Here is a 22,857-nt window from a genome sequence, read left to right on the forward strand (position 1 = left end):
GAGGCCGGAAGTCACAGCTGTTAGCTGCGATGCTAACTTTATAGCAGCGTTTCTTCTCTTTGTCAGAGGGCTGACTTCCGTTTTCATGTCTGGTCCAGGTTTCTGGAATTTACTAGTGAGACTCAGGACTGTGTGTCGCTTTGATTAACAGCGGTACTGACTCGGTATTTTCGTGACGGAGCTATTCAGAGGTCCTCGATTTCAGCCTGAGCACAGTTTGATTCGCTGTTCTGCTTCATCCTTGGAAAACTGTTTACCTAGCTAGCTGGCTAGCATCAGCCAGCTGAGTTACCGTTAAATCACCCAACATTAGCATGTTTCGGTTCTTGAATGACGTTGATGACGACCCCTTCATGATGTAAGTGCTGACATTTATTCCATTTTCTTCACAGACTGTTAGCAGTGGAGGAAAAATAACATACTTGCAGGCCAGCTAAATGACATATTTTTCTCCTGTGACTTGAAGCAGGCACCTTGCGTTGCTCCAGCCAGCTGTGGGGGCCTATAGAGATCCACCATGTTGGATAGACAATAAAAAAATCTGTCAAAGCTCAGCGGCATTTGGTTAATCGATCAGTAGCTAATATTGCCAATTCTCACTGCTTCCATGGTATTGTTACAGCTCGGATTAGATTTAACTAATGGCAGTTTTAATCTTTACTAGTTTAGCTGAAAATTAGACTTCCCTCCATATGACAAATGCATGGAAGTGAAGATTGCTGTAGATCACCTGTTTAGTAAATACTGCTTTCTACTGTAAATAAAGCAAGGCTTTGAAAATAATGATGTTCTGACAACTATTTAGGACATACTAATTGCAGTGAAAAGAAAATAATGAAAAAAAGGTTTTAAAAAAATCTAAGAAAACACATTTAAGAGGATGAAGAAAAGAAAATATTTGGTATTTTGGTTGAAAAAATACTTAAACAAGTAGTCAGTTATTAAAAGTGTTGTCAGCCGACTGATTATAAAATCGTAGACCAGCCAAGCATTCGCCTTGAGGCAAGGTAGAGGAACATGTGTTGTGAATTAAGCATGGTGTTTTGGAGAACAGTATCACAGTGTTTTAATGCTGATTGCACTTGCACATTATTCTGCACCTCGCTCTGTGTGCATTCAGAAACGTAGAATTTGTAGTTTCATCCCCCAGAAGTCAGCCCATTTCAGAAATGGTTCATTGTCATTTTTGTACTGGAGTCATTTTCGAACTATATCTATGTTTCTTGAAAACATAATACAGATTCATTCAGACAAATAACACAAAAAATTCATAAATATTTTTTAAATCTCTTCTAGGGATCCATTTGCAGCTCACAGGCATCAGATGAGGAGTCTGTTTGGACCATTTGGTATGGACCCTTTTGCTCTTGCCCCCCAGATGCAGCCTCACCGTGCACCACGCAGACAGGTAACAGGCTACTATCTCGATGTGTTTTCTGTGTTCACGTAAGCTTACGTTAGTTAAATTATTAAATCTTTGATACGTTTTTGAGTTTACTACTGCTGTGTACTGTCTCCTAGGCTGGTCCACTGACTCCCTTTGGCATGATGGGAATGGTAAGTAATTATTTAATTGATCTCCTCTTTAAAAAGCAGAAAGTGATCCAGCGGCAGTGATTACAGAAGTAATGCAGTTTATAGATATTTAAATTTTCACAGATATAATATATGGTCAAAAGTATGTGAACAACAAAAGACCAGTGCACAATCTATATATGTCTTTTCCCACCTCAGTGACTGAATTACCTGTGTCTATGATTAAATGACCTTTCAACTTCTGAAAATGATGTTTCCATTAAATTACACCAATAGAAAGGTTTTGGGACTCATGATAATTATCACTTCATCTTTGTCTTTTGTAGAGTTGTTCCACTGGGTTTATACTTCATGTTTCAGCAATTTAGAAGTTAAAAGAGCTCTCATTATTTTTTCAGGGTGGTGGATTTATGGATATGTTTGGCATGATGGGAGAAATGATGGAAAATATGGTGAGTAAGTTCTATCAACCATGAACACAAAGTAAATTAAAGAATGTAATCTCTGTCTGAACAATTCCCCATCTCACCTTTTATTTTTTTATTATTATTTTCTTCCAGGAAAGAATGTCTGGCTCACCAAACTGTCAGACATTTTCCTCCTCAACAGTGATCTCCTACTCCTCTACAGACATAGGGGCTCCTAAAGTTTATCAGCAGACCAGTGAAACAAGAACAGGTCCAGGAGGGGTAAGAGTAACTTATATAGGGAGTGCACCTCCATGCATGACTTCTGGTCTCGTTAACACTTGAAATGAAATGCATTTGTATTGTCAATAAATAAATAAATCATGTACAGTATCAATCATCGTTGTTATACAAACATTTCAGGCCAAGTTCATGCGCAGTGCAGAGCATCTTGCTTGTTGTAGTAAATTGAGTTGCCTGGTCCATTTCACGTCAGATCCGTGAGACACGGCAGTCAGTGAGGGACAGTGAGAGCGGCTTAGAGGGTCTTTCCATTGGCCACCACATTGGAGAACGTTCACACATAATGGCGCGCTCACGAAATCGTCGCACAGGAGACTGTGAGGAACGACAAGACTTCATTAATCTTGATGAGAGTGAGTTTTTCTTCTTCTTTCTTTTGCACACTGAACAAAAAAATGACAGTGTGTATTGAATCAATGTTTATTTAATACCTAAAAGTGAATCATTATTAGGAATTTGGAATAAGGAATATTTTTTTTATGATCCTTAAGAAGCTTTCCTCTTTTGGTCACTTCTAGGTGAGGCTGCAGCATTTGATGAAGAGTGGAGGAGGGAGGCAGGAAGGTACGTCCCACCAAATGTACGGGCGCTGGACTATGGCCGAGACCGACGCGCAGGAGGCCAGCAGCTCGCTCTTACTGCCCCTCCTAGCTCAACATCCCCACCAGGCCATCGGCACGAGTCCCCCAGACACCGTCAGCCCCAACCCCGTCCACGTTACGATTGGTGAGAAGGTACGGCCGAGCATTTTGTATTTACAGCTTAGACTTCAGTTTTGAATACATCAGCATGGCAGATATTTTTAGGGAAATTTAGTTTAGATAAACTGGTGAATATGGTATGTAGGGCAATTAACATTAAGGAATTGCTGTGAAGAAATGCCAAATACTGATAAGAGATAGTTCATTTTAGTTGGTGGATTTTTCTCTGAAAATAAGCACATGCAATAACTAATACCTGAAACAAAGCTTATCTTCCTCTGTTTTATGCCTTCCTGAGAAAAGTTATAATAAAAATCTTGCACAGTGTGTCATAATAGTAGTCTACTGCAAAATAAAAGCCCTGCAAAGAAGATAACTGATTAGGCTTATTACTTTAAAAGCAGGTGCACAGTGTTGGGTTGGGTGTAGTTAAGTGTAGCTACATTACATTTTTAGGTTTAGGCAAAAGGGCAGTGTAAATCTGTAAAAATTTTTTTTTTTTTAATTGGTAGATTCTTGTTACACAACTAAATAGCACTGCAGGCCATTAGTGGAGTTTGAGTGATCTTCAAACCTCCAACACAGTGTAGCCAGCCCTTCTAAAATAATATAATGCTGGTAGCCTGGCACTTTAACTTCCCTGTGCTCTGTACAGTAACAGAAATGTGAATACTTTGATTCCATCTTCCTTTCTGGCTTTTGGAATTTGTGGTAAACGCTGTGGCACTGGTTGACTGTTTCCCCACAGGTGTCAACACTTGATACAAGGACTTAAGGCAAGATGTTCCTGATGCTGTGAACCACGCTGAAGATGGAAGTTGATGATTGTCACAACTGCCCATTGTAAATGTTCAATATGACTGGACTGTCTATACATAAGCATTTTACATACACACAAGCACATCAAAACCCCATGTGATAGCTACATTTAATCTACTGTTACATACAGAACACGCACACACACACAGTGATACCCTTGTGCAAATGTGGGTATGACACTCACTTTATATATACTCATTCTCAAAACTTGATGTGTTTTTGCCCACTGCACTAAAGTGCTAAAAGTATACAGTAAATCTTCTGTATAGCCCATTTCTGTTTGTGAAGACACTGGTGTGTCAGTGAATTTAATTGTATACTATTAACTAATTAATCTAACAAAATAAAAACATTAAACATTGTTAGATAATTGCCAAATGTCTCTGTTGTGGTTGTGTTTGAGATTTTAATGTGTGCATTGCAAGTTAATCTGTAAATCTTCAATTCTTTAAATCATCCCTCTCCTAAAAATGTATTGAAATGTCTTGGTTTTTCGATGCTGAAGACTGTAAATCTGCAAGTACTTAAGTGTGGTTCTTTTGAACCAACAAATCAGCCATGTGTGTGTGTGTCCACACACACACACACACACACACCCGCCCGCCCGCACTGTTTGCATGTATTTGTATGCTTCTTCTTCTTCTGTGCTACCATGTCTGTAGGTCATGTGACATCCAGATGGTGCACAGAAGTGGAGTAGCCAATGAAAAACCATTGTTTTCACAAATCACTCCCTTAGCAGATTCTCTGACTGCTTCTCTCTGCGCTCACTGTATCTTTAATTACATCCGTGACTATTTTTAAATGCACATCCTCCCTCCAGCATGTACCTCTCATGTCCCATCTACCTGTCTTCTTGTCTGCTTTAATTCCAATCATTAGATGTTTGAATTTCCCTGACAAGTCAGCTCATTTTATGCATCTGTCTTTGCCAAGATGTATCCCCTCCACTGTTTCTTTGTTTTGATATCTTCTGCCTGCCAACCACATCTTAAAGTGCACAATGTTTGTTTCTATTTTTCCCAACAAGCCTTTATGTTTCAGCAGAATAAAAGCACTGCCTGGATTTGTGAGCACGCTCAAATTACCTTTTCATGTTTTGCAGCAGTTGGCTGGGACATTATTTACACACGTCAGAGTGTTACTGTAGTTAGCAGATGATATGATGTACACAGAACAAGCAGAATCAAACAAATGAAGGCCTGGGATAGAGTCATAAAGACAATGATAAACACACAGGCTGAAACAGAAAGATTATGGTGCAAATTACAACAATTTGCTAAAATGTTTTATTTTCTCCATCTTCCGTAAAACAAAAATTAACGTAACCCTTGCTATCTACTCTGTCCCTCTTTCCACCCTTTTATCTCCTTTTCCAGTTTTGTTCCTGCCCCTCCTCTCTCCATCTTCTAGTGACTCACATGCTCCCCCTCCCCCCGTGTGTCATATGTTTTCATCCCTTCTCCTCCCACCTCCCCATCTCCCTACCTCTCCCTTTCATTCGCCCACATTTGCTCACTTTCTCCTCCAGGCTTCAAACACATTCCAGGTAAGGTTAAAAAAGACTGATCTGTTTCTTCATTCCCTCCATCCCTCTAAGCCTCCTTCTCCTCCTCCCTTTCTTCTCATCTCCTCATTTCCTTCTGCTCTGTGTTTTCTCCTGATTTCATCTCCCCATATTCTCAGTTACGGACTGAAATAGCAGGGAAATTGAACTAGCTTGTGTTCCGGAGCAGGTTGACAGTAGATTCAAACGTAGGTATGTATTATTAGATATTGGTTTGTTAATTCTTCTCTGTGTATATGTTTTTGTGTGTGCCAGGATGTTCTTAGTGAGCATCTTTTCCAAGCTTTCTATCCCTAAGGCTGCGTCACCGTCATCACAGTGTGTGTGTGCATGTGAGGAAGAGGAAGCGAGCGTCAAGCGGTTGTGATTAATGTGAAATTAAAGCATCTCAACGCGACTGTTGGCTGTAATGACGTGTCTTTCTGATGTCAATAATATATTCTTGTTTTCTATAGGATGTCCATAGTGAATATTGTTGCCAGGGAGATCCTGGACTCCAGGGGAAATCCCACTGTGGAAGTAGATCTACACACAGACAAAGGTAATATAAATATATATATATATATATGTATATACACACATTAATACCTGTAAGTCACCTACTGTGTTTTAACTGTAGTGTGGCACAATTCAAATAACCTTATGGTCTTACCCTCTCCTCTCAGGTCTGTTCAGGGCTGCTGTGCCCAGTGGTGCATCCACTGGCATCTATGAGGCTCTGGAGCTCCGAGATGGCGACAAGACTCGCTACAAGGGCAAAGGTGAACACTTACTGTATAACAGACTACGCTTAGTGCTTTCATATTTTCAATGGAATTTTTTTTTTTTTTTTGGTGACATACTAGTCAACTGACATGTTTCTGTCCTGCTACTCAAGGTGTAACCAAGGCTGTTGGTCACATCAATGACACCCTTGGACCTGCCCTCCTCCAGTCAGTAAGTAGGATTAGAAGACTGGTTAAAATATAGAATAGCCTGGGTGGAAGAGCATCATATAAATTAGTAAATAATGCTGATTTTTTTTTTCAGGGAATCAGTGTGTTGGAGCAGGAGAAATTGGACAACATGATGATTGAAATGGATGGCACCGACAACAAATGTAAGCCTCATTGACATCTCACGTATGGGGATGGCATATATGTGTAATTACATTTTTCTGCAGCCATGATTACAGTACATCCATGTGCTGTTTGACTTTGGCTGTGTTTCCTACAGCTAAGTTTGGGGCTAATGCTATTCTGGGAGTGTCTCTGGCCATATGCAAAGCTGGCGCAGCAGAGAAAGGGGTCCCCTTGTATCGTCACATTGCTGATCTTGCAGGAAACCGAGAACTGGTCCTCCCAGTTCCTGTAAGTCATGTATATTTTTATTGTGCAAAAATATAATTCTGCCAAACATAAAACTCAAATACAGCAACCTTTCTTTTATCTCCCCCATACGCAGGCGTTTAATGTCATCAACGGGGGCTCACATGCTGGTAACAGACTGGCCATGCAGGAATTCATGGTGCTTCCTGTTGGGGCAGAGTCTTTTCGTGATGCTCTGCGTGTTGGGGCGGAGCTCTATCAGACACTGAGAGGTGTCATCAAGGAGAAATATGGTCAGGATGCTACAAATGTGGGAGATGAGGGAGGGTTTGCCCCTAATATACAGGAAAACAGTGAAGGTATGCACAACTACTAATGGTAAAATAAAATCCTCTTTGCAATCTTTTGATAACAAGAAGTCTTATTGTATTTTTCCCCTGTTTCTCTGTCAGCCCTGGAGCTGATAAAGATGGCCATAGAGAAAGCAGGCTTCACAGATAAAGTGGTGATAGGGATGGATGTTGCTGCTTCAGAGTTTTTCATTGAGGGCAAGTACGACCTGGACTTTAAGTCGCCCCCCAACGCTGCTCGCAACATCAGCCCTGAGGAGCTAGCCAGCATCTACCAGAGTTTCATCAGCAACTATCCAGGTGTGTATTGTGATGTGCTTCTTGCTTGTGTGGGCAAGTTTGTGTGTGCATCTGTATGTAATGTGGGTGCATTTAAAGTCCTTACTCTCATTAGAATCTTTATTAGAAATCTCACTGTTGATCTTGTTCTGCTGGCCTATAGTTTAATAATTGTATACAAATGTGTTGATCATAGGGTTGTAAGATTCTTGCACATCTGTACAAAAAAAAAAAATTTCTTACCTGTCTCCCTCTCCCTTCAGTCGTGTCTATTGAAGATCCTTTTGACCAGGATGACTGGCCTGCTTGGTCACAGTTCACAGCCTCAGTAGGCATCCAGGTAAATGTCTTTGTCACCTGGAACTAGATTAGCTCAACTGGTTGTATAACTGATATATCAATATATATACATATTATTTATGTTTGCAGGTGGTTGGAGATGATCTAACCGTCACTAACCCACGCAGAATACAACGAGCTGTGGAGGAAAAGGCCTGCAACTGCCTGCTGCTTAAAGTCAACCAGATTGGCTCTGTCACTGAGGCCATCAAAGCGTGAATTGATTTTGTATATTTGACACCTAAACATAGACACATATGTGTATATTTGCTTGCATTTGTGCATTATTTATACTGCCCAACATCCATCCCTACCTCTTAATGTCCCAGGTGTAAACTGGCCCAGGAGAACGGCTGGGGTGTGATGGTGAGTCACCGCTCAGGCGAAACAGAGGACACTTTTATAGCTGACCTGGTTGTTGGTCTCTGCACTGGACAGGTAACACACACACACACACACTCATATACACACATCCTTCAATTTCTTGTCATTATGCTTTATATAAATTTTGGGCTTACAGCGCATAAATGTGCCCATACAAAATTAAACTGTGCATAAACCTTACAGTGCAGCAATACAGTAGGTTAGAAACAAGGCTATACAAACTCACAACAATCCCTTCTGCAACAGGGTAAAATTACTAATGTAATGACTTAAAGTGAGAAGCAAACAATGCTAAGAAATATAGGTGATATTAAAAAAATTCATTCTGTACTGTAGTAATTCAAGTCCTGAAATAATAAGTTGATTAATCGATCCACACAACACCAAATGTCACTCATCATTTTGTAAATTAGATGCCAAAAGAATGTCAGAAAATTACTATAGGGGTTACAGTAAGTTATTATTTTGCTATAATAGCTTTGTAAAGTAATGTAATGTACTTTGTAAACATTGTATTGACTAAAAACAAATTATCTTGTTAAAACAATTATCAAAAGAACAGATGTGAGAATAACTTCTTCTTCTACCAAATATTAGTAAAAAATGCATATCCCTCTTATGTACTTGGTATTTTTCATTTCTCTTAAGATCAAAACTGGGGCTCCCTGTCGATCAGAACGTCTGGCCAAATACAATCAGCTTATGAGGTGAGAATTTATACTTATGCATAACCATACCTATCCTAATATACACCTGTGCAGCTTATACTTCTGCCTGTCTTTGCTTTTCATTCTTTGATCTTCTGTTGTCTTCTACACTGTGTATTCATCTTCTTTCTCTTCTCTGTATTTTTTCTTTATGCCCTATTCATCTCAGAATTGAGGAAGAGTTGGGTGACCAGGCTCGGTTTGCTGGGCACAACTTTCGCAACCCGAGTGCCCTTTGAGAGCCAGTGCCATTAGCGGTGTCACACGAAAGCAAAGTCCATACGACATATTTCCATTACTCACCTGTTTCAGCAAAGCTTGAAAGACACACACACACACACACACACACTTAAACGCATTAAGACTAATTGTCTTTCCAATACCTGAAACACACAGATAGTGCACTGTAGTTACAGTATATTGACCTGACGCTTCAGCAAGTGATTGACTTCACTGACTACAGCTTGTTGCAGTAAATCCTGAACAAAGACTGGTGGAAAACCATCAGTGTTTTTGTCTCTCAGTGCACACACACACTTCCCCTTATGCACTACGTTCTTTCTCTTTCCTGATCCCCCCGATTGTGTCTTCATGACTTACTGCAGAAATGTGCTGCTCTTTTGTGCCGTGCTGTTTCCTCTCCCTCCTGCTCTTCATGTGGATTCTGATGTGAACACTAAGCAGCTTGCAACAAAATCATGTCTGTTACTTTGTCAAAGAAATAAAGAGATAGTATATATGTTAAATCAAAAAGCTGTGTTGTTGTATTAAATGGGAAGTTTCGTTGTTTCCCTTTTCTCTTTTTACATATAAAATGTAAACAATCACAGGATTAAACATGCAACAAAACCCAGAAGACTAATTCTGAAACAGACCCACTGTTAATTCTGTCAGTTCCATATGAGCTCTTCCTACTATTATAATTATTACATTATATTATTATTGCTACATTTCTGCTTAATTACCATTATACAAACATAAAGCTAATTACATTTAAAAAAAAAAAAAGATTTGATACAACATTGTTGTCCATTTTTGAACTCTCCACAAAGTGTTGGCAACTTACAATATTTTGCTGTGGTATATACACTGGTGGTATCAGTTTTAAATGGAAGAAGTAGTAGTGAAAATAGAAGTTGAGTGTTATATATATAAATATTATATAACAGACTGATGATGACAGTTTGTAATAGTTTGTGTCACACTGTAATATCTAATGTCTACATTTATAAATAAAGCCAATTACAGTGGACTATGACATATACTGTAATTACACATGTACAGCCTGGATTTGAATGTTACCTGACGCTCACACCTGAGCCTCATATCGACACGTCACGTTGTCACGGCGCGCGGCAGCAGATCGATTATCAGCCACACGTGCGGATCGTTACACGAACCGAGCGGCAGAGGGAGCACGAGCGCGACGGGTTTCTGTCGGTGCCGGGGATGCTAGTTGTGATGAGGATGAGGAGGGTGACGATGAAGATGATGATGATGATGAAGAAAGAGGAAGAAAAAGAAGGAAGGCTGTGGAGTCGCGCAGGCGCACCGCGCCCAGGCTCTGGTCCGGTTGCCATGGTTACCACACAATAGGAGACGGGACAGGGGGCTGCGTGAAGGGGGAGAGAGAGAGGGAGATCGACAGGAGCGGAGAGGAGGAGGAGAAGGAGGAGGAGGAGGAGGAGGTCTGCAGAGCCGGTTGACTGGACACAGCGCTGCAAGCCTTTCCCAGACAGACAGACAGACAGACAGGGAGCTGCTGGACAGACACATGCACAGCAGAGGGCACGGTTTATTCCTTTATTATTTGTTTCATTTTCCCAAAACCAGTCGTAGTTTAATTGTGTGATCACTGGCATCTAAACGCTCGTATGGTTGTGTGTTTTCTCTCTAGTTCATATTCCAGCTTTTTATTGAAGTCTTAAAGAACAAAGACGTGCTGGACATGTATTCCTCCTCAGGTTTCATCGCGAGATAAAAGGGTAGTTATTCAGCCTGCAGCCGAACCGCTCCATACAGTAAAGGTGACTCTGGAGGGAATAGGCAACAGACACAGAGCGAGAGAGAGAGAGAGAGAGAGAGAGAGACCCTCCCTCTTGATCCCCTCCCTCTTCAGAGTTTTGGCCCTCTCTCTGCGCCTCTCTTCCTCCTTCTCCCTGCCTCACTACTCCCTCTTTCTCCTCCTCCTCCTGCTCTCGCCTCCCCCCTCTCTCCTTATGCAAATCACGCCCTCTCCTCTTCTCCCTTTCTCTCACCCGGCGTACATCCCTCTCTCTGGCTCACCCCTCCGCTAAAAAATTGTGACTGTAAGACCGGAGAGGGGTATAAAAAAAAAAAAGTGCAAGTCGTCTTAGAGGAAGAGGGGGAGTAGGTAGGGTGGGAGAGGGAGGGGGGCAAAAAAAGAAAAAGGGGGCGAAAGGGGGTGGGGAAGAGGCTAGGGTACGCATCAATTTGTACAGTCTTCAGTTGGCACCCCTGTTTTTTTCCCTGCAACGAATAGAAAGCGATTTCTTCTGCATTATTGTTATTATCGGAGTCCGTTGCAATATGAGCCAGCACAAGCCTCTGTTGACAGACGCCTTGGCTCTGAGGTGTGCGCGTCAGCGTGCAACATAAAACAACAAAACAGAGAAAGAGAGTGAGAGTGGGAGCACGCATCGCTGGATATTATAGGTAAGGAGAAGGAAAAAATGGATGCTTATACTCTGTATTTGGAGATATTCCTGTTGGCCACGTTTTGCGCTCCCTCCCATTTTTTCCCCCCTCTTTGTGCGTTAATTATCACCATACTCCTGCGTTATGGCTAAATTATGTCCCGGTGAATTCATGTTAATAGAGTGCACGACGCGCAACCACATTCCAGCGAGTATAAGGGGAAGGGAGAGCCGGTGCGAAATGCCATGATTCGCCATTCCATATCATCTTTCTTTTAAGATATGCAGCGTCTAGAAACAGCAGTGCACAGGCATCCATTCTGATTGTGAACATTGTATGGGCTGCTGAACACGACTCTCCCTCGTCGTAGGTGCACAGTGTTCCGCCGTGGTCGTCTGCGTGAGGCTGTAGAGCAGCTTTGGCCGGTCTCTGCATGTGTATCAATAACATTCGCAGGAAGAAAGAAGAAAGACTCGTTGCAGTGGCCGCTCGCTGGTGATGTAAGCAGAGCAACTGCATGCTGCTGCTTTGCATCATATGCAGTGGTCAATTTGTTGATAATGCATGTGCTGTGAGCGTGTGCCCGTGTGTGTGCGTGTGTGTGTGTGTGTGTGTGTGGGCACGCAGGGGGACTAGTGATAGTTAATGCTGGTCTGTGTTAGTGCTGCGTTTGCGTACAGGTTGTTTACTGACCATGGCCAAGAAGCTGCCAGTGGACCACAGACAGGCCAGTGGCTGCCACCTGTAACTGAGATGCATAGTGTATACAGAAACCCACTGGGCACTTCATGATTTCCTGTCCTGTGTAATAGTCATGTCTGTGTTTAATTAGGATGGATGCACATACACTGCATTGCCTCTAAATATAGATGCAATCCTTTTCACTTATGCATGTGAAAGTGTGTGCACTGATTGTCATTATGTTTTTTTTTTTTTTTTTACTTTTACTTATTCAGTCTGTCACTGCAGCATACACTAATAATTAATGCATAGTGGTGTGGCGGAGCAGCTACAGGACTTACAGTAGCTTATTTGCTTTATCAACACAAACATATACACATATTTACTGGCAGCAGTGTGCATGCACATTAGCTGTGCTAACGGTTCAGCCAAGTATATCTTATTTTTTTTCATCCTGTGGTGTGCACTATTTATATCCTCATTCAATATACATGAACCTTTTTTTTTTTTTCATCATAGTGGTACATGAATGAATGGATTAGACAAACCCTCGCAAAGTAGTCCAACTATGTTGTCAGGCACACCCAGATGGATGGCGGATCTGGACGTTGCACGTTTCCATGATGGCTGGAGGGGTTGGATACATAAGCCTGTGAATCTGCTGACCATAACCAGGTCATGTGGGTTACCCACAAGTGGCTGTGGTTTGGGCAGTTGTGGGGAAGGTTGAAGGAGGGGTGGGTGGGGGTGGTCCCATATTCCCATGATGTTTGCTGGAGTTTTGTCTTCTGAGGAGTGCCATCCAAAATGCAGCCTGTCAATCAGCACATTTTCTACTCTGCATCTATTTATCTGTGTTTCAGTGTTATATCCAGACCAGCACATTCTGGTAGTGGGAGTGGGTTAAACTATTGTGCCTGTGGGTTTTGGCTGCTGTGGTGAATGCAGGAGTCTAAGATGAGGCCGTGCAGTGAAAAGCAGTTGTAACGATACAGTGTAAAGCATGCTGGGAATTTAAATGTAACTGTGCTTTTGCAGTTGTTTTGTCAAGTTGTTTTCATAGCGTCGCAAACGCCTGAACTCCACACTCGTTGCAGCTAGCAAATGACATTGTTTATTACTGCAGCTTCACGTGAACTAACGCGGTTTTTGCAAATCATTGAATTCTCTGTAGGATTTCCATGCAGATGAAGACTGAATAATGCCTTCTTTGTTTATGCTTCTTTACAGGTTTTGGTAGCTCTCATGGTGTAACAAACAGTCCAGTCAGTAAGCAGCAGGAACCAGTTCAGTGCCAGCAATGGCTTGTGTTGTAAAATGGACAATATAAAGAAGAAATAATGAAAACACGGACACACAAAGAATCGGTATGCAGAAGGCCTCAGCAGTTTTTAAAGTAATGTCAGGGAATGTATACCTGCCTAATTCTTATGACTATGCTCATAATAAGTTCAATATGTTATAATATTTCAAAACAGCTAGCGTGACTAAGATGTAAATTATTTATGTGGTTGTGAGAGGCAGTAATGTGGTCTAAAATAGCAGATTCAGTGTTTATATTTGACTCTTTCCTCTGCTTACAATTTCTCCCTCCTATCTGTGTCCTTCTGCCTCATTCTGTTATGCCCTTCTTCTGCTCACCTCCCTCTCCTTTTTGCTCTGCGTTTGCTGTTGTCCTTGCTACCTTTTACCTTGTATTGCGCAAAATTTTATTTTTGCTTGTATTAACTCACTAAAATCACTAAAATTAACATATCCCTTATTCTCCCTATATATTCGCTCGCTCCCCGACCATACTTTAACTTTTAATGCTTTCCCCTTCCTTCTGATTTTTTTTTTTTTTCTTCTGCCTTTTCTATGGACTTTGGGCTTTGCAGATGCCCATGCGCAGTGGGCGACGACGTGGGGCGAGCGAGGAGAGAAGGGGTAGACGCCCGCACTCCAGCCCCACTCGCCCTGAACGCAACGATAGACAGACGGTTAGAACCTACCTCTTTTGTCTCTTGTTCCTTCTTATTGCTTTTATACCTATACGTTTAGTGTGTGCATGCAAGTATGAACGTCATTGCCAATAAAGTATTGTTTCTGTGAATTGAATTTGTGTGTGTGCTGTCAGCGTATGAGTCATCAGTATGATTGCCACAGACATACCCTCGCAGTGTCAGTATTGTCAATTGTGTGTTTTACAGCGTAGTACTTTGAAATCTTTGATGTTTCATGTTTGACATTGATGTTCTGTGTGCGTGTGTGTATATGCAAGTGTGGCTTTGTTCTAAAAACAGACATGGGCCTATTAGAGATTCAAAAGCATCACTACAGAATTAAAAGTCTTGTGTTGTTTTAGCAAAGAGGTGCTGGTGAGGAATTGGCTGGAAATCGCTTCAGTCGCAGATCACAAGGGCATGATTCATCAGAGAGTGAGGGGGAGGAACTTGTGTCTCCTCCAAAGAGGCAGAAAGTTCAGGTTTGTGTTACATTTCATCAACCTGTTATATAAAGACCAATTATAAAGCTTTGATTCAGCTAAATCATCTAAAATACACTGTCGAAGCTATTACATTGCTTTTCAATTTATATTTATATACTTATAAGTAGTAGTAGTAGTAGTTTTTACCTCATCAACAAAAGATCTTTTCTTGTCAGGATTCAGCCTCTACCACAAACCCTCCAACATCAACACACTCGACTGACAGCTCGGCTCCTTCCACTGTCCCACCTCCAACCTCAGTTGCCAGCCAATCCCGTGAGAGTGACAATGAAGATGGCCAATCACAGGGCAGCAGGAGTTCAGTTGTAGGGAGCCTGGCCAATAGCAGCAGTAGCCTGAGCAGTGGGCGGGATATAGACCAGGACAATCGTTCCTCGTCCCCAAGTCTCTCCGCTTCCCCTCTGGGTAGCCTGGATTCTGATTCCGATGGCCCCGACTCACCAAAGCAAGGAGAGAGGGAACGGGAGAAGGTCAAGGAGGGAGGAGCAGGCAAAGTGGCAGGAGATGACAGGAGAGCGCTGCGAGAGGGGAGAGGGGAAGAGGCCTGTGGAGATGGCGAAAAGCGGGATGTGGAGACAAGAATTGAAGACTGTCCATCTCTTAAGCCCACCTCCACCCCATGTTCTTCCTCTGGTCTGACTCCCTCTCTGCGTGGAACAGGGGATTTATCAAATGACAGCAATAGTGGGAGAAAATCCTATTTCTCCCTGGACTCCAAAATGATGTGTAAAGTTGAGTATGGCGGGCCAACGGGTGTTGATGCTGCACTTAGTGGCAACAGAATAAATTCCAAAGCCAGCGCACAGTGTATGACCAAGACAACTATCTCGGGAGGAGATTTTTCCCATAACAGTCCAAACATTCCCCACTCCTTGCCCCCTCCTCTTCCGCCTCCACCTGCCCTCAAGCCCTTGGAGATTGGGGGGCAGAACCTACCCACTGAGGTTAAGGCTGAAAGAGACAAAACAGAAAAGGCAGACAAACTTCTGGACAAGGCTCAGTCCACTCCTCCTTCTCTGCTGCCACAGACTGGCCCCCAACCACAGTCCCAGTCTCAGACCCAACCCTCCACCCACCCTCACCACTATAGCTGGCAGGGTGGCACAGCAACTGGTTGCCAGGGGAGCTGGGGCTACACCCGTTACCCTGGCAACCACCATCCACACCAACCACAGCACCAGCCCCCAGTGCAGCAGCAGCAACTTCCCTCTGTTTACAACCCCCCGTCCTCTCGCCACTCCTCCTCCCACCCCTCTTACCTCCCCCATTCTCACCCCCACCCCCACAGGGAGTACCTTCCCAGGTACGCTGGGGGGGTAGGGGACAGAGAGAGGGGGGCTGCAGGAGAGAGGGAGAGGGGAGTGAGGGGGGAGTGTGGGGGGAGGGAGATCAACATTCCCATTAGCAATAGCAGCAACAATACTAGTGGGGGTAATAGTAATAGTGCTATTGCTGGGATGGGTGGGCCCAATAGCATGCAAGGCAGGGACTTTGGGGGTCTGTCAGTGGGTCAGACCCGTGAGTTCCAAAGTTCTGGGAGAGATGGATCTAACCTGGGTCCTGAAAGAAGAGACTTTGGTCCAGCTTTCAGAGACAGGGACCGAGAAAGGGAACGTGAAGGAGGAAGGGAGTTTCCTTTGCCAAACCAAAATCAGACCAGAGACTTTGGCCCCAATGGAAACGGTGGGGGGCATCCCAGAGACAAAGATGGAGGCAGATGGGTTGAGTTTGGAGGCCAGACAAGAGAGGTTGTAGGCAACAGTAACACAAACAACAGCTCCATCACCCCAGGAAACCCCCCAAGTTCAACCAGCGGGCTACCTGTAACTCCCATGTTGAACCGTGACCCACCTACATCACCCCAAAACAACCCCAGCCACCCCCCTCATTCTTCCCTGCCTTCACACCCCCTCCCACATCCCCCAAACTCATCCAACCGAGACTTCCCTACCCCCATGGATCAGGCACAAACCCCGTCCTCTGGAGCAGAGCACTTTCACAGAGAGTATCCTCCCACCGGAGGAAAAGACTTTCCTGCTGGGGCGCCTCCTTCCACTGGCACTAATCGAGAGTACCTCAGCTCCCCTGGGGTCACTCCAAACTTGGGACGAGAGTATTCAGGGCCTGGAGGAACCCAACACTCCCACCCACCTCACCCCCACTACCAGTCTGGACCGAGAGAAAGAGAATCAAATCTGCGAGAGCCTGCTTTGTACCAAAACCGTGGAGGCCCAAATCAACCTCCTGCACTGTCTCCTTCCTCCTCCTCCAGCCATCATGGACATCCTCAAAATGCTCCTTATCCCCCTCCACCACCTCAGCCTCCTCTACCGCCTCCTCAAACTTCCCATGCCCAGTCAACCCCATCAAGTATGGTACCCACTGTACGTCCCCCACACTACCAGTCCTCCTCCCAGACTCCTCCAACACCCCTATCGCCCTTACCCAGCCCCTCCACCAATCAGATGGGAGGCTTCTCATCTTTTCCACCTGGCTCGTCATCTGCTCCTAACATGCCTGGGCCAGGTGTGTCCTCCAGCTGTTCACCTGGATGTCGCCCCTCCGCTTTCCATGGTCCTTTGAACAGCCACCCCACATTCAGTTCATCATACCACTCCAATGGGAACAGTGGCAGCAATATGGCTAACAGCAATAGCAGCAACAATGCTCCCAATAGCAGTAATACCAACTCACAGTCACTTTCACCTCAAACTGTGTCGAAAGGACCTCCACCTCTTAGCAACTCTGCCAACAACAACAGCATCTCAACCCCTTCCTCCAGTACTTCCCTCCCTGGTGGAGATGGGCATTCGGATTCAGGTCCACCTCCCACACCTGTCATCAAGGAAGAACCTATGGAAGACAGGGATGAGAGTGAAAGTCCACCACCTGTGTTGAGAAGCCCCTCTCCTGAGCCCAAACCTGTTGATATTCCCATCCACGCCAGCCAGTCGGCACGGTAACTTCAAAATTACCTCATAACATGAGACTGCTGAAGTGTCACTCTGCTTAGTCCCTCTTTATGTCATGAGGTGTAATTAACAGTGTTGTGTCTCATGTTTCTAGGTTTCACAAGGTCCTCGACCGTGGCAGCGGAAACTCCTGTGCCCGTAGTGACGTCCTTTTTGTCCCATTAGACGGCTCCAAGCTGTGGAAGAAGAGGAATGAGATGATTGAAAGGGCCCGCAGAGAGGTGGAGCAACGGGCCAGAGATCTAAGAGAAAAAGAGAGGGAAAGAGAGAGAGAGCGTGAGAGGGAACTGGATCGACACCTACAGGTGTGCACATTTGAGCGTGATGAGTGTGTACTATGTCAGTTTTAATGGATTTGATGTGGATTAAATTGAGCATTTTAATGGGAGGGGACTAAAGCAGATCAGGGTTGATATGATCTACTGTCTTTCCCTATTCTCTCTGCAGCAGCAGAAGGACGTAAACCCTGCTGGAGGGGGTCGCCAGGGCTCTTCACTCTTCTTCCCCTCCTCATCTTCTATTATTCTCGACCCTTCATCCTCTTCCTCTTCTTCCTCGGGCAACCCTGTCTCCCATCCACCCCCACACCCTCAGCATCATCCCTCACACCCACATGCTCACCTTCCTCCAGCACACCATCTCCACCCCACACTTTCTCACTCTATCCCCCACTCCCTCCTCCTGCCAACCATGACTGGGGCATCAGCAGTGGTTGGAGGCCCCCAAGGGGCCCTGGGAATTGGCCTAGGAGGCCCTTATCTGGGCCCAGACACCCCAGCATTGAGAACCCTGAGCGAGTATGCTCGTCCGCATGCTATGTCTCCACTTGGGGCAGCAAGTCGTGCCCAGGCACACCATCCACAGGTTCATGGCCATCCCCATGTCCACCCCTCATTCTTCCTTCCTCAGTTCCAAAACCATGCTTTAGGTCACCCACACCACCTGCCAACTGATGCTGCAACAGCAGCAGCCATCTTAGGCTTTTTGTATGGTGGCAGTCTTGAAGGTGGTCCAGGTGTTACTGGCCACCCTGGGGTCACAGGAGGCCCAGTACCTGGAGGGATTGGGGGTGCAGGGTTAGGAGGAGTCAGCTTTCCACATGCAGTGGCTGCACATCGAGATCGAATGAAGCCTGGATTTGAATTTAAGAGTGATGAGCGTGTTTACGCACCAGGCTCCATACCTGATCCTGCAGCACTTGCCCTTGCTCACTCACATTCACATGCCCATGCCCATGCCCATGCCAATGCCCATGCACATGCACATGCGCATGCACATGCACACGCACACGCACATGCACATGCACATGCACATGCACATGCACACCCCCTGCTCCTTGGAGGAGGCACAGGGGGAACTAATGAAGTGTCACTCTATGGTACTCCCCCTCCCCCAGCACCCCCTGGCCCACCGCAACTCCAAAACCCAACCCTGGCCCCAGTAACTCGACCTCCCAACCCTGCTGCCCCTCAGTCCCTGTCAAATCCACCCCCTTCCTCTCTTCTCCCACCCTCACTCCCTGCTCACCCTTCATCTGCACCCCCGGCCCCCCCCCCAGGCCCAGCAGCCCCTGCCGTTCCTCCGCCAGCTCCTCCTCCACCTGCTCCGCCAACCTCCAATGCGACTGCACTTCATCACCCAGTTCCCCATTCTTCTTTTCCTAGCTCCCTGTCCTCTCATCTGCCACCAGCCCCTGCTCCGACAGCTCCCCCTGAGACCTACCCCACTCCCACACGCTCACCTGCCTCTTATGAGCGAGACAGGAGTGGGGAAAGAGAGCGGGAGAGGGAGAGAGACAGAGCAGCTCTGCCTGCCTTTGGGGACAGAGAGCGAGAAAGAGAGAGGGAGAGAGAAAGGGGAGGAAGTGTTGGAGGAGGTGGAGGAGGAGGAGGAGGAACAGGTGGAGGAGAGAATCTGAGTCGTCTTCAGATGTTAAATGTGACTCCTCATCATCACCAGCATTCACACATCCACTCACATCTTCACCTGCACCAGCAAGACACAGGTACCCACTGCTACTAATAATGCTGTTGTTGTCACTACTTTGAGACTACACAGATGTGTTACTCTGAAACATTTTGTAGTAGATTTTTAAGCATTTAAGCCTGCAACATAGTAACAACTTAAAGGACAAGACTGACAATGTTCTGTAGCCTCTGACCTCCAAAAACTATTCAATTCAAAATGTCACCATTGCACTGGATTACATGTTCATTCTATGCAGTCAGCATGATCTGACAAATGATCTTGGGCCTGTTATCCACAGACAGGTTGATGCTGAATTCACACATTGATTGTTTTGGTCTTTTTATGGGAATTGTGGATATATCCAAAGTATAATGTGTTGCTGAATATTTTTAGACTTACTGTTTGCATGCTTGTTGCTATGTTCACGTAGTGCCATGATTGGCCAGTTTGGTAAAAGGTATTATAGTCATATTCACAAGTTCACAAAGTTCATTTTGCATTCCGACACCTGATTTCTTTGATTTAAACCAATCTAAATTAATCCAACGTCGAATGTGACAAGAATGCAGTGATAATATTTCACTGTGCTATGTCTGTCATCTTTTGACTCATATTAAATATCTCCTGTATTTCTTATTACATCATTGGCATCTAGCGGCGGGCGGGGTTCACCCCCTGATGGACCCATTGGCGTCGGGGTCTCCTTTGGCACGCCTCCCTTACCCCGGAGCCACACTAGGCACCCCGATCCTGGCTCACCCCCTCACTGACAGCGAGGTGCTCCGCCAACAGCTGTTCGGTGAGGAGAAGGCTCCTCGTCCATGTACTCGTTCAGTTTTTTTCTCTAAAAACTTCAAAGTGCTGAACATTTATGAAGAGGCTTTTTCGATTGACCTGGATATCCTTTCCCATCCTTTCCTTCTTCTCTTTCCTTTGCACCCCTGTTTTCTTGACAGGTGCTCCTTTCCGTGACTTGCCCCAGCCGTCCTCACTCACTGGTCCCATGTCAGCAGCCCACCAGCTCCAGGTCATGCAGCAGGCCCAGAGCGCAGAGCTGCAGATCCAGAGACTGGCCCTGGAACAACAGTGGATCCATCACCACCACCACCACTCCCTCACGCAGGACGAGTATTACAGGTACAGTGACTGTGTGTCTGCCCACTGTAAGTGGCCGTAAGGCTGCAACGAATGATTGATTTTAGTCTGGATTTATCTGTTGACAGTAAAAAGCAGAAATCCTCATATTTGAAAATCCTGAACCAGAAAATATTTGTCATTTTTGCTAAAGTGTCTTGAACAGTTAATGAATTTTCAAAATAGCTGCCCCTTGCCTTTGACTCACCAATTTATTGTTTCAGCTATTTTACTGTCAGTGTACGTGTATCTAGAGGTCTGCACTGTCCTGACTCAGTGTATTAAAGGCCTAGCATGGATGAATCCACCTGGAATTCCCATCATGTGATCCAAAGCTGATGTTATATTTGTAGATGAAGGCCAAAGAGAGCTTCTAATCTTCTAATGGAAAACATTTGTGCAACAGTGCTATCTAACCCAACGATACCAACAGATCTAAACCAACAGATTCCACAATTTTCTTTAATCTTAAGTTGAAAATCCTGTAGCAGTAACACTGATGAAGCTACTTAGATGAGTAGTGAAACTTATCAACTTAACGATTATAAATCCAGTTGCCATGACCCAGCTTCTAGCTAATCTTCAAAAGTTTACTTGTGTTGTGCTTTCATTTCAGAGTACACTGAGACATTGCAATAAGCCTCATACATTTATAACTGAAAAAACAGAGGAGATCCAGTTTCGATCAATAGTGTATATATGTACTGTACTTATTTGAATCCTGTAAAAGGCGATAACTTGTTTCAAAGTTTTAAACATGTATTCCAAAACAGACTTGATTTTTGCAGTAAAAGCATTAGCCTGCAATAGTTTGCAATGAAATTGGAGCTGAACATTAGCTCTGACCTCTGGCTAAACTTTAGCTTACACACACATGTGCTTTCCCTTTTCACCTTTTAGTCACTTGAAGAAAGAAAGTGACAAGACCCTGTGAGCATGGGGCACTACATCAAGGAGCGTGGAGAAAACCGAGGGAGGAAGTGTGCAAAATTAAAGAAAAAAAGCAAAACAAATGAGCTGAAAACAACGAAGGAACAAAGACTCAAAATAGACAGAAGAAAACAAGACGATTTTGAAGGATTTAGCAAAAGAGAAACAAAGGTGTGGAGATGTTGCACGCAGTCCCTGCAAACCGCACCGCAATGAAGAACCAGACTCCAGCACTTCCCTGCATAGTGTTCTCAAACTCCAGTCCTGTTTTGTATTGTGCTCTGTACAGTATATTAGATGGGGGCAGCAATAGTGAAGTACAGTATGTGTAAAATACTTGATGCCAGAAGGAATGTGTACATGAGTCTTTTATGTCATTGCATGTCGCTAGGCGCTTATTCTGAACTGGTGGAACTTTTGGTTCTATTTTTAGTAATTACCCCCTCTTTTGTATCTGAGGGGTGTTCTATATGCATGAGACCAGCAATTTAGTGTTATGTTTATGATCAATAGTATTGTTATTATGATTAATGTTGTCTGTTTGTTGATAATGATATAATTATATATACAGTACATATTATTTGTATTATTTTTTTACATTTTCATGGTATGGCAGTCAGTTTTTATTTTTATTTTCAATTTAACTTGTGAAACAAGATGCAAATGAAGGCAAAAAAATCTGGAAATAAATTATAATCTTTTTTGCTAGTCCCCTGTGTATTTATGTGTGAGCTATTTTCCCTCTTTCACATACATTCAGACTATTTGCCCTGTCTTTGTTTTATACGTCACTCATGCACAAAGCATATCAAATTCCTCACTCTCCTCCCCCTCCCCCCTCTCTCTGCTCCTTCTGACTCTCCTTCTTTCTCCTCCTCGGTCTCTCCCTCCCTCTCTTGGCGAGTGTAGCTAATAGGAGACACATGGGATGAGTGCGAGACATGGGAGTTGAGTCGCTCCAGTGAACACCAGCCACCCTGTAGAGCGAGCGTTCCTTACTGCACTGTAAAACTGGAAAGAAAAGAAAAAAAAAACATAGAGAGAAATGAAAAAGAGAAAGAGAGGAGGAGCTGCGAGAGTGTGATTTACGGACACTGCTGAAAGCTCAGGGCTATGTGTGTGTTCTCACCGTGTCCGGCTGGAGAAATCTCCTTCAAACGGATATGGATCAGTGAACCCAGTCTTTATGTTGCATGACAATCACTGTTGGCTCACTACTATATAATAAGACTACTACTAGATATGGGCACAAGTACAAGTAGATCTGGTTTCAACAAACTTTTCAACCTTGCATGTCCGTTTGACTTGCCCTGCAAGATTCTCAAAA

At 44.3% G+C, this 22,857-nt stretch overlaps 3 protein-coding genes across 9 annotated transcripts; all 3 read left to right on the top strand.

Moving 5' to 3' along the window:
* The first annotated feature begins 12 nt into the window (after positions 1–12).
* mlf2 (myeloid leukemia factor 2) lies at positions 13–4,144 on the top strand. The gene is made up of 8 exons (XM_026317559.2): positions 13–358; positions 1,297–1,408; positions 1,522–1,557; positions 1,935–1,988; positions 2,097–2,225; positions 2,440–2,599; positions 2,765–2,980; positions 3,696–4,144. The coding sequence occupies exons 1-7, from the start codon at positions 315–317 to the stop codon at positions 2,974–2,976; spliced, it is 747 nt and encodes a 248-aa protein (XP_026173344.1). The 5' UTR covers positions 13–314; the 3' UTR covers positions 2,977–2,980; positions 3,696–4,144.
* Positions 4,145–5,012: 868 nt separating this feature from the next.
* On the top strand, positions 5,013–9,384 carry LOC113136576 (gamma-enolase). Of its 4 annotated transcripts, none has more exons than XM_026317514.1 (14): positions 5,304–5,315; positions 5,453–5,525; positions 5,789–5,874; positions 5,999–6,094; positions 6,211–6,269; positions 6,363–6,432; positions 6,549–6,682; positions 6,777–6,999; positions 7,093–7,290; positions 7,533–7,609; positions 7,699–7,823; positions 7,938–8,046; positions 8,641–8,699; positions 8,869–9,384. In XM_026317514.1, the coding sequence occupies exons 3-14, from the start codon at positions 5,790–5,792 to the stop codon at positions 8,936–8,938; spliced, it is 1,305 nt and encodes a 434-aa protein (XP_026173299.1). In that variant the 5' UTR covers positions 5,304–5,315; positions 5,453–5,525; position 5,789; the 3' UTR covers positions 8,939–9,384. The 4 variants fall into 4 exon arrangements, with proteins under 4 accessions (XP_026173297.1, XP_026173299.1, XP_026173300.1 ...); XM_026317515.1 differs by having other exon boundaries at positions 5,453–5,521; XM_026317512.1 differs by lacking the exon at positions 5,453–5,525 and having other exon boundaries at positions 5,013–5,315.
* A 1,810-nt stretch (positions 9,385–11,194) lies between these two features.
* atn1 (atrophin 1) lies at positions 11,195–22,588 on the top strand. 4 transcript variants are annotated; one of them, XM_026317431.1, is made up of 10 exons: positions 11,195–11,375; positions 13,269–13,405; positions 13,916–14,017; positions 14,383–14,502; positions 14,682–17,485; positions 17,593–17,803; positions 17,946–19,503; positions 20,122–20,289; positions 20,423–20,603; positions 21,501–22,588. In XM_026317431.1, the coding sequence occupies exons 2-10, from the start codon at positions 13,379–13,381 to the stop codon at positions 21,532–21,534; spliced, it is 5,205 nt and encodes a 1,734-aa protein (XP_026173216.1). In that variant the 5' UTR covers positions 11,195–11,375; positions 13,269–13,378; the 3' UTR covers positions 21,535–22,588. The 4 variants fall into 4 exon arrangements, 3 of the variants coding, with proteins under 3 accessions (XP_026173216.1, XP_026173217.1, XP_026173218.1); XM_026317432.1 differs by having other exon boundaries at positions 20,122–20,265; XR_003296273.1 differs by lacking the exon at positions 21,501–22,588 and having other exon boundaries at positions 20,109–20,289; positions 20,423–20,563.
* The last annotated feature ends 269 nt before the right edge of the window (positions 22,589–22,857 follow it).

This window comes from Mastacembelus armatus, chromosome 16, assembly GCF_900324485.2.
Source record: "Mastacembelus armatus chromosome 16, fMasArm1.2, whole genome shotgun sequence".
Taxonomy (NCBI): domain Eukaryota; kingdom Metazoa; phylum Chordata; class Actinopteri; order Synbranchiformes; family Mastacembelidae; genus Mastacembelus; species Mastacembelus armatus.